Source organism: Trichosurus vulpecula, chromosome 2 (genome assembly GCF_011100635.1).
Source record: "Trichosurus vulpecula isolate mTriVul1 chromosome 2, mTriVul1.pri, whole genome shotgun sequence".
NCBI lineage: Eukaryota > Metazoa > Chordata > Mammalia > Diprotodontia > Phalangeridae > Trichosurus > Trichosurus vulpecula.
Window position 1 is genome coordinate 291,047,473 of NC_050574.1, and position 12,900 is coordinate 291,060,372.

At 36.4% G+C, this 12,900-nt stretch overlaps 1 protein-coding gene across 1 annotated transcript in view; it reads left to right on the forward strand.

The window, feature by feature from the left end:
* Window positions 1-7,718: 7,718 nt before the first annotated feature.
* MAP3K19 (mitogen-activated protein kinase kinase kinase 19) overlaps window positions 7,719-12,900 on the forward strand; it is a 64,378-nt gene continuing 59,196 nt past the window's right edge. The window contains exons 1-2 of the mRNA XM_036747878.1: window positions 7,719-7,892; window positions 10,083-10,274. Of these exons, the coding sequence (XP_036603773.1) occupies window positions 7,719-7,892; window positions 10,083-10,274 (366 nt within the window). The remainder of the gene's footprint in view (window positions 7,893-10,082; window positions 10,275-12,900) is intronic.

The following is a 12,900-nucleotide window of genomic DNA, read 5'->3' on the forward strand; positions in this document are numbered from 1 at the left end:
CGCCATCTTGGCTCCACCTGGTATCTCTCTTTATGTCTAAATCATGTATCCATTTTAACCTTATATATGGTGTGTGAAGAGAATTATGATTTTCATATTAATCGATATGATATGTATAATGAATATACTAATACTTTAGATTTCTCAGAGCTGCCTTTTCTGGCTTGGGAGTCAGAAACTCACAATGCAGCTTGAAATGATCAACCAAAGCCTTGACAATGCTCTCACAATTGCTACATTCCTGTCTGTGTACCTTAAGTGAAGCAAATCAAAGAGTATAGAGACTGTTCCCATTACAGACCAAGTAACAATCCCCAAGACTTGAAATAATCAACTTAAGGACTGTTTCCACAGGACTCAGGAACACCTGTATTGTCCTGCCTTGGTGGGCTTGTTGTGGAAAACCACTCAGGCACTGGGGATGATTGTATTATAATCCACCTTCTCCCCCCCTCCCACTTATGATTTGTGTATGTAATCTCTACCTTTACTTAAGTTCTCCTCCTCAGGAGAACTTCAAAAGTCTACAGATCACATTATTACATTAGCTTGGCCTAACCAGGAGCAATATGAAAATAATTAATTAAACTGCTACTTGTTTCCTGGCAATCTTGTCTCTGACCTATTTTGTGCAGCTCTGGCTATTCACAAGTTAGAGATCAGTCCTGTTTGAACTACATTTAAAATTCTATCAACAGGTGCGAGATCTTGGTCTATACCTAGTTTTGCCAGATTGTTTTCCAGTTTTCCTAGCAGTTTTTGTCAAATACTGAGTTCTTATCCAAGAAGATGGGGTCTTAGGGTTTGTCAAACCCTAGATTACTATGGTCATTTACTATGGAGTCTTGTATACCCAATCCATTCCACTCTATCTTTTAGCCAGTATCAGATTGTTTTAATGATTAATACTTTCTAATACATTTTGAGATCTAACATGACTAGGTAACCTTCCTTCACATTTTTAAAAATTAATCCCCTTGATATTTTTAACCTTTTATTCTTCCAAATGAATTATTATTTTTTTTGTCTAGCTCTACAAAATAATTTTGATAGTTTGATAATAGTGTCATTTTTAGTATATTACATTTCTTGGGGGCCAGATGGCCTTGGGGGAAGGGAAAGGAAAGTCCCACAGCCCTTCCCCTTATACCATGGTTCTCTTAACAGAAGATGTTAGTTAAAGAGTCACCTTGCTATAGTGGATGAGATTGTAGCAAAGTCATAAGTAGCTGCTGACTCAGGCCTTTTTGAAGACATTGACAGTTCTAGCTGCATAGCCAGTGGAAAAAGGCTCCACCCAATCATGTGGTAGGCCAACCTGAACTTTAACAAAATGTCCATGTGTGCTCCAGTCCTTGCAACTTTTCTGGAAGCAGCAACCCATCAGCCCAACATCTTAGCAAGTTGATAATGTTAGCACATGTGCCAGATCCCCATTACAAATAAATGAATAAATGTAAATAGTGTTTAAGCTGAAATCTTTATATGCTTTTCTTGCTCCTATGATTTCCTCCCCCACCATAGGTAGCTAGAAGTACTAGCCTAGGAGCACCCTTAGGCATTACCTTTACTTCCCCCCTTCCCCTGTGTTCCAAGAAGGAGAAAGGCAGGAAGAACAACACAGCTGTTCACATTCCTTGGATAAGCTGGAAATCACAACCTCTAAGCTTCTGGTAAGATAGAGGAAGACCATACCTTACCATCTGCCTTGCCACTGCCTACCAAAGCCCTCCATGCCTTACCATTTGCCCTGACACTATGCCATCCAGACCCCTGGGAACTGTCATCTGATCCAATGATCTATCCTAAAGGCCCTGTAACTTGCCATCTACTCTGTAACTGAACCCTTTTATAAATGTTGGATTCCTCCAATTTGAGTGTGAACTTGAAAGCAATCAGGGACTGCCTTGGTGTTTGTTTGTTTGTTTGTATTCTGTTTGTATCCCTAGAGCTTAGTGGCACATAGTAAGAGCTTAATAATGTTTTTTTTTTCACTCATTTCTCCTAATTCATTCTCTTTAGTGTTTACACCACCCTAACTTCCTATCTGATTATTTGTTATGCTAAACATATCAGAGAGGAAAAGTACTGGGGAGAATTAAAAGAGAAAGAAAGTAAAGAGCTCTTAAGGTCACAGTCTTTGGTGGAAAAACCCCTGAACCTTTCCAAAGTGAAATAGTAGTGACAAGTCATCGGCTACAAAATGTCATGGAACATTTTGCTTTGTACCCTGAACTCATTTTATCATGAATGTTTTTCTAAACCGTCATTTGAAATCATATTAGTCTAAGTGACTCAGAGCAGACAAAAACACAAGCCACTTAGCAGCTGTTCTTTCTGTGGGATTTGACTAGCTTTCCTGAGCAAAATTTAAAAAAATAATAGTATCTCTTACTTGAGTTTGCTGTCCAGTGGTGCTATCCCAAGCATGGCACTGTTTATACAAACTCAAATCTAAGTGAAGCCATGCAATCATATTTTAATTATTACCTGAATTTTATTTTGAAACAGTGCTTATATATCAGACTCTGCATTTCAAAGGTGTGTTTTCTGGAGAAAAATATCAAAGTAAAAATAAAGTAATAATTGTGATCATAACAATTCCCTATCTAGAAATAGGTTTTTTGGGGTAGCTTTGAAAATATCTTTCAATTCACTTTATTTTGATTTTAGGCTGAAGATGCCATACAGCACTTAAAATACTTCATCCTTTTCTAGTCATTTAAACAGCATCTTTGAAATGGCTACCAGTTGGTAAGAAGCCTTGCCTATTTTCCTTCCTGTATTAGTCTGTCTTGCTTTCAATTCTCCAAGCTAAATGCACAGCGGATGGTTGCCTAGGTGACAGCCTGTAAACTAACCAGTCTCATTGTAGCTAACTGAAGGGTTTTATGTACAAGGAGCCTGCTTTAGTTTAAAAAAAAAAAACTACTTTGGACCATACGACCTTGAAGAAGATTAAAGAACAATATCCAAGTCAATGGCATTTTTTTCAGGTATCACCTGCTAAAGTGTGGATGGACCACTATTCAGTCAATCAGTGCAACAAGGAATTAAGATGACAGGCTGCCTTTTGATTTGGTGTCTCTCCAACTCTGTGTAAACTCTCTTGGCCAAACAAGCCATAGGTAAGACATATCTTTCAGTATTTTGTCCGGTTTCAGAGAATGAGCTACTGCAATTTACTTACTGATTTCAAAGGGATGTTTGTCCCTGAGGTTAAGCATTAGCTTATGTTGTGGATTTAGCTGTGTCTATTTTATGTTCAAATAATACCTTGAAAGCAAGGACAAAATGTTTTTCTTTCCTTTTTGCAGCCCTTGCCCTTACTTAGCACAGCAATAGTACTTACTTAGCACATATAACAAATGTTTTTTTTCATTTCACTTATTCATTGTAAGAAAATTTCTCTTGGCTTTTAAAAATAGTGTGACAATTCATTACAACCCTTCATGAAAACATCTCCCAAACTCTAGAATCAACTGTTAACCAGCAAGGAGATTGTGATGGAAAGATATAATAAATTAACATATAGATAGATACACTTTTGTTGAAATATATTAAGTGATAATTTTTTAATTTTTTTGGTGACAAGTTATTTGAATAAATGTTAACTTCTCATAAACCTTTAAAATTAAACCCATTCTTATGGCTGTATAATTAATAAATACTTCTATTTATAGATATGTTGTAAATATTAAAAAATGGAAACCCAATTACATTAATATGGATTTCAGACTTTTATGAAATGAAGGTCTTTATCAGGTATTCAAAGAAGATATTCTCCCCTTCCTCAAATAAAAGATTTTGTTTTACAAATGCTGGATTCAACAAGTAAGCAAACCAATATACTTAAACACTTACATCAAAGAATAAACTTGAACAGATACAGAACAAACCTAAAAGCACCCCTGCAATGAGAAAAGACTGTTTAAAATTTTTGAGTAACCCAAATTCTAAAAGGAAAACTGAGCACATGCTTTCTTATGAAGCAACTTTGAAAAAAATCTACTATGTATAGGTCCCAGAAGCAACTTAGTGTCATTTTGCTATAATTGAAAAAGAAATTGCACATAGGCTCTCTGCTACCTTTTAGCTTACTGTCTTTTTGCTACTCTGGTCACTCTTGAATGGCTAAATCACAGATTATAAGAAAGGGAACAGGAGCATGAAAATATTCTCCCCTATAATAAGTATTTGGTTTGGGTAGCTTTCAGAGTAATTGTTTTGAACGGAATTGAAGGATTGTGCTTCAATTTAAAAACCTAATTTTGATTTTAGGCTGAAGATGCCATATGCCACTTAAAATACTTCATGTGAATGTCACATTGTAAAGAATTAAATCACCACAAATCCTTGATGTGCCTGAGTCATTTCATCTCTGGGCAAGGAGAGAGACAAATAGAATGCAGCTCTTGGGAAAAAACAATTATTTCAAAAGTTCTTTGTCCTGTTTCATTCTTAAATGGATAATATAAATGTCAGGTGTCTTATTTATACCTGCTCTTGGAATATTTGAATGTCAGCTTTTTTGAAAGGACAAAAAGAGTCACCAAAGGCCTTAATTATCTTTCGTTTCAGAAAGTTATTTCCTCTTTTCAATACTTGCATTTCCAAAAACAAGTACATAAATTCAAGATACAAAGCAATTGCCAGAATATGATGAGACAAGAATATACATTAGATGGGAAAATTCCCCAGGGCCAGGATCAAGTCTCATTTATTCCCTCAACCCCCACTGCAATTCCATTCACTCACTGGGTGCTCAGTAAATGTTAATGATTATGATGATTATGATTAAGTGACAGCAATCAACCAAATTTCTGCTCCTTTTTGAAGCAGAAGAAAACAGGCACACTTCATAAATACTCCCATTCTGGATTGCATTACATTAGAAGTGTTTAATTTAGCTCATCTAGACATTGCATCACATTGAATATAAGTAGGGGAAGACTTAAAGGGACTGATTTGATGCTTTAAAATATACTTAGAAATTTAGGAAATACAAAATCTATAGAGAGTTACAAGTCATTCTTTGCTGTGCTGAAAAGAAAAGTTAAAAGGGAATAGAAAGTGGTCATGATAATCAGTTGATTAGAAAGCAAATTGAATTGTAAGCATGACTGGGGATAACACTCTATTAGGGCTGATTATCATTTCTTTGGAGGACTAAGAGACTAGAAACTTGGTTTTTGTGTCGGTTTTGCTACTTTCAATGTTAGTTTCACCTTCTACATGATGAAAATAATACATGCCACCTAGTGATAGATATCTCTCAACTTCTCTATTTCCATTAATGACACCATTATTCTGCCAGTCATCTGGGCTTGAGAAGTTGGAGTCATCTTTAAATCTCCTTCCTTCTATATTCAGTCAAAAATACTATTGATTTAAATAAAAAGTATTTCCCATTTCAATTTCCCATTTTCCCTTTCCTCTTGACCATCTTTTTAGTCTGAACTCTAATTATCTCAAACTCAGACTACTCAAATATTACTTAACCAGTCTTCTTGCCTCTAATCTTTTTCTCCCCTAAGCCAATCTACAAATTGCTTCCAGGTTAATGTAGTTCATCTTAAAACACCTATTTCTCTAGAACTAATGGAGTCTGAATACAGTTTGGAGCATACTATTTTCACTTTATTTTGTGTGCGTGTGTGTGTTTTCCCTTTTGGTCTATTTCTTCTTTCACAACATGACTAATATGAAAATGTATTGTACATGATTGCACATATATAACCTATATCAGATTGCTTACTCTTTTAGGGAGTCAGGCAGAAAAATTTGGAATTTAAAAAAATTTTAAATGAATGTTAAAAATCATCTTTATATACAATGAGAAAAAATAAAGTACTATTTTTAAAAAACCCACCTAATTCTCCCACTCAAAAGACTCCAATGGCCCCTCTTTGTCTTCAGAATAAAGACGAAAACTGCTCATCCTGTTATAAAGGAGTTTCCATAATCTGGTCCTTTTCTTGTTATCTAACCCATTTCATGCTACTCTAAACTACTTCCCTGAAAATGCTTTGCTTGTGTTGTTCTTCTACTCTTTATTGTCTTTCTTCCTCATCCTCTTCTTACTTTGCCCCTGGAAGCCAACCAATGCAAGTTCTATTCTTCTTTCAGAATTCAGTTCTAATTCCACTTCTTCTATAGAGTTACATTTGTACAATTATTTGTACGAAGATACAATTGTATCTTTACACAATTTTTTCAACTTGTATTGACCTCCTGTGTGTGAACTCCTATTGCATTTATTTCTTCTCCAAATCATTGTCACTTAATCATACACCACCTTTCACTACTGCTTAACTGTTTCATTTGTGCATGAATCTTCCCAAATGGACTTATAAGCTCTGAGGGAGGAAAAACTATCTGTCATCTCTTTTGTATCCTTTTCACCACCTAGATCTTCACCATGTACATGGATGGTGCTCAAAGAAGCCTCTTTGAACAACTGTGTGAGTGAATGAGTTAAGTACTTTCCATTTAAACATTTCGACCAACATGAATGGCCTTTTTAAGAAAATCAAATGTTTAGAATAGGGCTGGGGAAACTGTGGCCTCAAGGCCACGCATGGCCCTATAGGTCTTTAAGTGAGGCCCTTTGACTGAGTCCAAACTTGGTTTGTTCTGTGAAGTTTGGATTCAAAGGGCTGCACTTAAGGACCTAAAGGCCACTCGTGGCCTTGAGGCCGCAGGTTTTCCATCCCTGGTCTAGAGCAATAGGGCTTTTTTAAATTACAGGGGCACCACTTTGTAGGAGAGGAGTGATAATATGGGGTCAGAAAACCTGAGTTAATTTTATTATTTTTCCAATTAACAAGCATTTATTTCTTTCTCCCTCCCACTCTGTTCCCTTCCAATGGAACAAAAAAAAAGAAAAAGAAAATCTTCATAGCAAATATTCATGGTCAAATGAAGCAAATTCTCTCTGTGCCATGACCAAAAATGTTTGTTTTATTCTTGATTTTTAGTTCATCCCCTTTCTGTCAGGTGGTGGGTTGATATTTCATCTTTGGTTCTGTAGAATTGTGGTTTGTCATTGAGCTGGTCAGAATTCTGAAATCTTTCAGTTTTGTTTGTTTTTGTATAATGTTAAGTTCACTGTGTAAGTTGTTGTCCTGATTCTACCCACTTCACTATGAATCAGCTCATAAAGGTCTTAGTTTCCTCTGAAACTGTCCAGTTTTATCATTTTGGCACAATAATATTCCATTACATTCATATACTATAATTTATTTAGCAGTTTCCCTATAGGTGGATACCTCCTTAGTTTCCAGTGGTTTGCTACTATGAAAAGAGCTACTATAAATTTGTATATATGGGTACTCATAAATGGCAAATTTATAATTATAATTTTCAATGGGTAGATCTTTAAACAGAAAGGGAACATGCTATAGGACCAGCTGTGGAGTCAGAAAACCATAGTCTGACTCCTGACTCTGATACTTATAAGCTAGACATTAAGCAGTTCTCTTCACCTCTCATTTCCCCAGGCAACTCTCTAAAACTATTCTTTGTGGGATAGTTGCCAAACCAAACCGGTAGGAACTTTCTCACATGGATCTTCCTTATACCAATGAAATCATAGGTTGGGGAAATAAAGGTTTTCAAAAGGGAAAGGAGAAACAGAAAATGATGCAACCTTTGCTTATCTGTTACTGTGATACACTTAAATCTTTTCCTTCTCCACACTTTATGAAACTAGAAAGATGAATAAAAATAAACTGATTCATGATTTCCTGGATGGTGTTTCAAGAGGTGATGTGGAACTCATCAGCAGCCATATTTCTAAAGTTCATTCCATTCTTGGAAACTTAGACTTTCAGCACCCCACAACTGGGAATACAGCTCTCATTACTGCTGCAGAAAGAAATTTAAAAGAGGTAACAATTTGATGTTTTTGTATTTTTTGTTACATTCATAGACAGAAGAATTTTTCATTAGTGTAACTGGAATAATCAGGGGAGCCCTGTTGAGCTGCTAGATTGGGAATCTTCCCTTACAGATAAACATGAGCTCTGTTCTTGTTTCACAGGAAGGGGCCAGAGTGCATGCTCACCATAATGGGTAGGACCCCAGCCCAGTAGATCATTGGAATTTCCCTTATCATTCCTATTACATGACAAAGGATTCGGGGAATGAGATGTTTTAATAACAAGATAGTCACTCTTCTCTCTGGGATGTAGGTGCAGGATCATCTGGTGAGGAAAGTGGGGTGGGAATACTAGAAGATATCTTGGTCAGTACTGTTCTCAAAAATGAGTTGAATGAGCAGCCACCAGAGGGAAAAAAATATTTCCCTCGCTTCAACATTTTTCAAATGCTAATATTACAATTAAAGGTCCATTTCTCATGTTCAAGGGAGAAGTTGAACATACTTTATCCATCTACTGTGAATAAATATATAAGATACTTTCCTGAGAGCAGGTTTTGATAGGAATGAATAAAAAAAAATTTTTTTTAGCATACTGGAGCTCTGGGATAAAGAGAATGGGAGAAAGTAAGCAGGTGATATGAAAGAAGGAGTTGTTCAGTCATGTCAACTCTCGGTGACCCTATTTGGGGTTTCCTTGGCAAAGATATTGGAATGGTTTGCTATTTCCTTCTACTTATTAAGTGGAAGTTGAGTGACTTGCCCATGGTCACACAGCTAGTAAATTTGCAAGGCCGGATTTGAATTCAGAAAGATGAGTGCTCTGTCCACTGCACCACCTTGTTTGTCCTTTGTTCTAGAAGAGGACCATGATATCAGGAAGGTGATGCCATAACTTGCAAGTGAATTGTATTTAAGTGAAGAAGGGCTGTACGGAGTCACCAGCCTCACTTTCTCCTCCAGAGCAATCTGGGTCCAGGGGCAAGATATAGATGGAGATGGCCCCAGATGCAGTGGGAAACCATGGCCTTTTTAAACTAAGATATTTCCTAGGTCTCAGTTTGACTGAGGCAACACCCATTCAGTGATTAAGTCTAGGTAAGAAATGAGGCAAAGAATGGCTTCTTTTACCTAGTCAAAAAAAGGTCTATATGCGTGTGTGTGTATATATATATATATGTATATACACACACATACACATACATGCATATGTGTATATGTGTATACACACATATATATCTGGGAAGGGAAGACCCTTAGAGTTTCTGGCCCAAACAGAAACAATTGCTGTTTACATTCACTCTGAGCAAATGGGGCCAAAACAATGACCCTGTGGCCTTGGGCTGGGACCTATTGGCCAATCAGTGAGAACCAGAGTGATTTGGGTTTAAGGCATGGTCCTTAAGAAAGAAATCTCACTTGTAAGCCCCAAGATATCTTCTGAGGTTTCAGCGATCAAAATTTACATTCCTTTGGGCAGAGCACCTGCAGGTAAGGGTATGATACCCAATGGAGAGGAAGGAGGAAAGAAGAGGAGAGGAGAGGAGAGAAAGGGAGGAGAGGGGAGGAGCTATGTTGCCCAACTGGAACTGTCCAGTTGGGTCCCCAATGGGGCAGCTCACACTATTCACTGGTTGTTGTTTGTCCTTCGTTCTTAAAGAGGACCTATGACTCCTAACTGCCTCATGAAAGAAGTAGAGAGAGGAGTACCTAAATTAGACAGTAAGACTAAAAAAAATAAATTTCACCTATTCAATGATTTTATTTAGGGATCCTCCTACCAGGATTGTACTTTGCACACCGATCATTCTACAATCCTAATTTCATTTTTTTAATGTTCTAAGTTAAACATGAAGAAAGTACAAGTCCTTTTATCCTTGTATGCTTGACTTCTCAAAAGTCAAAGCCTCAAAAGGGTTTCTCTTTGGCATTAGCATTGAACACTGCTATAAGTATTTAGTCCTCAAAATGTAAAGAGGACCCCTCAAATGAACAATGTTTGTGTTCTTTTGACCACTTAAAAAAATTGGTGTTAGTTATCGCCAACCTATAACTAACCCTTCTTGGTTTGGATCAGATGCATTTTTTCCCTTTCTCTTCTATTAATCGTAGCTATATATCAGTATTCTGTATGTTACTGAATACTTTGTTGACAGTCAAGAAACACTAAATAATAAGTGTGCTTTTTAAATTGATGCAGGTTATTGAATTTCTTTTGGAAAAGGGAGCAGATGTAACACTCTGCAACTACTGTAATCAGACAGCTGTCCATGTAGCTAATAATGCTGTCCAAAGGCAACTTCTCCTGGCCATCAATGGTACCCGTGCTCCTCATTTACGATTGCTACAAACTTCCTGGCAAGGTGATCTTCAGCAACTTCAGCACTTGCTGGTTAGTTGGAGTGAAATTTGCTTGCATGTTTCTTCTGTGGGTAAATGGGATTCCTCTTCTGTAACAAGAGGAAGTAACTCCCAATATGTATGATCAGACAAAAATATTGAAAGGAAACAATAGAAAGTAAAGCAGGATAGTGGAGTGAAATAAGGGAATAGGATAACACAAGAGCACAGAAGACTATTTCCATTTTCCCCTAGCTGGTTGCTAGAAGATGTCACGCAAGACACATGGGAAGTGCCTGCTCTGAGAAAGAACCCCAAGGACTGACATCAACTTGCTCTAAGGTGTTTCCTTTGCCATAATTGCCATTTATATAATTGCTATTTACATCCCTTTGGACTAAATGCAGTTAACTTCTTTATACTAGAAGAGAGAGGGAGCAAGCAGGTGCCTAAAATAATATATATTTTTGGCTGAAGAAGCACAGACTATTTTTGATGGCTGTTTTCATGGGCCTTCACTAAAGTTCTCCTTCAATGTTTCATTATGCAAGGAGGTTACTCTGGATTTTTGAGAGCTATGTCAGCAGAACACAAGCTCTAGTAGGGCCTCTAAAATAAGAGAGACTTTGGGTATTGGCCTGTTGATACTCTATATGCCATTTGTAAGAAGCAGCCTAGATAAGTTATTTGGTAAAAATTGTGTGTGAAAGTACTCTAGAATTACAAGCCAAGTAATATGAATAATAACAAAAATAGCCAGTATTCGTATAGTGCTTACTAAATTACAACAAATAACATTACAAGCGAGATCACTTTGTAGCAAAAAGATTTCCAAGCCTCACTTATTTGGGGGGAATGATCAACACTGGACATAGGAAAAGTTGAAGATTATACACACTAGTCAGTTAACACACAGATCAAATCCAGTTAAAATAAACTCAAAGGGACCATCCAAACTCTTTTGTTTTGGTGGAATTTTGTTGTATTGACAGTTGTCCCTAATTCAGTTAAATTCATTTCAATTAAATTCAGTGCGATGCAATGCAATGTAATTCAATTTAACTCAATACAACCAACACTTTTAAAATTACTTTGTTGTGTTATACATTGCACATATTTTAAGATTTTTTTCAATGTATTAATTTGTTATGCTGATTTTTCTTTCTTTTTTTTTAAATTGCTATTTGATATGTGGGATTTTTGGAAGGGAGAGAGGGAGAGATACTGGGAAAAATATGATGATGTTTAAAAAAAGGCATTAATAAAAATGTTTTTGAAAAAAAAGTTCTACTTTGTTGAAAGGTGACCCTGTTCAAGGCTTTGGGAATGCAAAAACAAAAACAACTTGTATTGTCTTTACAGGTATGATAGATAATAAAAGATAAATACATATATACATATGTATACATATACAAATGTGTGTATGTGTGTATATATATGTGTGTGTGTATACATGCACACACACATATACAAATTAATATAAAGTCAGGCTTGGGAATGATTTTGCTACCAGGTGATTTTTGTTCTAATGGTATTTGCTGTCAACAGATTTGGGGCTGTAAATCTAGAATGCTTTGCCAGACAGTTTTCACCAATGAAGAAGAATATCTAAATGGTCTAGTACAGATTCTAATTACTATACTCATAGTAGGAGATAAGTAATTATCAAATGAGTGTTGAATGAATCATCTATAGCAACAAGTCTATTTCTAGCTCTTTTATGTTGTTTCAAACTAATAATAACAAACAATGATATAAGGTGGTTTCTTTTCAGTGAATGAAAAAAGTTAACTAATTAATTCCCCTAGCACTTGTCTGAGGTAATATAGTCTTTATTTTGCCCGTGTGGAAGCCAAGGCAGAAATGTTTCAGCTGCATCTTCACCATTGCAATAAAGCAGAGATCCGGGAACTATCCAATAATTTTTGTCAACATGGGTATGCAAGCTAGATAATTTGGCCCCGTAGTGAATTCCTAGTTTGGAATTAGGGAGATTGTCTTTCACCTTGATGCAGACAAATAATGACCATGTTTCTATCTGGATTTGTGCTATGAATGGACTCATTGCTAAGTACAAATTGGGTGTTCTGTGTTATAAATTTTGTTAAAGCTCAAAGAATCTAGCCTTTTCCATCTCAAAAACTGGTAACTGCTTTAGAAAGTGTGACTGCCTACTTTTTTCCCCCTCTAAACCCTCTCCTCTTCCAAACTTCCCTCTATTTGTAGAAGACACCATCATCCTTCCAGTCTCACTTGGATTTTTTTTTGAGGCAATCAGGGTTAAATGACTTGCCCAGGGTCACACAGCTAGTAAGCATCTGAGGCCAGATTAGAACTCAGATCCTCCTGCCTTCAGGCTGGTGCTCTATCCACTGTGCCACCTAGCTGCTGCCTACTTTTTAAAGTGTACAATTAAAATAAAATATTTTAGTATTTAAGTAGTAATAATGACATATCACATGGAAAGTTCTTTAATATAAACTATAGATCTTTAAAATGAAATCTTCCCCATTCTGGCTTCATTCGTCCTACCTAGTCTTGTCCCTATGGTCTGCCACTTTAAGGGATTCACTACCTATCATTGATAATACCATCCTACTCACGTCACCCAGAACTTTTACCATTGGTGACCTGTTAATCCTCAAAACTTGGTCACATCCAACATCTGTTTCATTTAT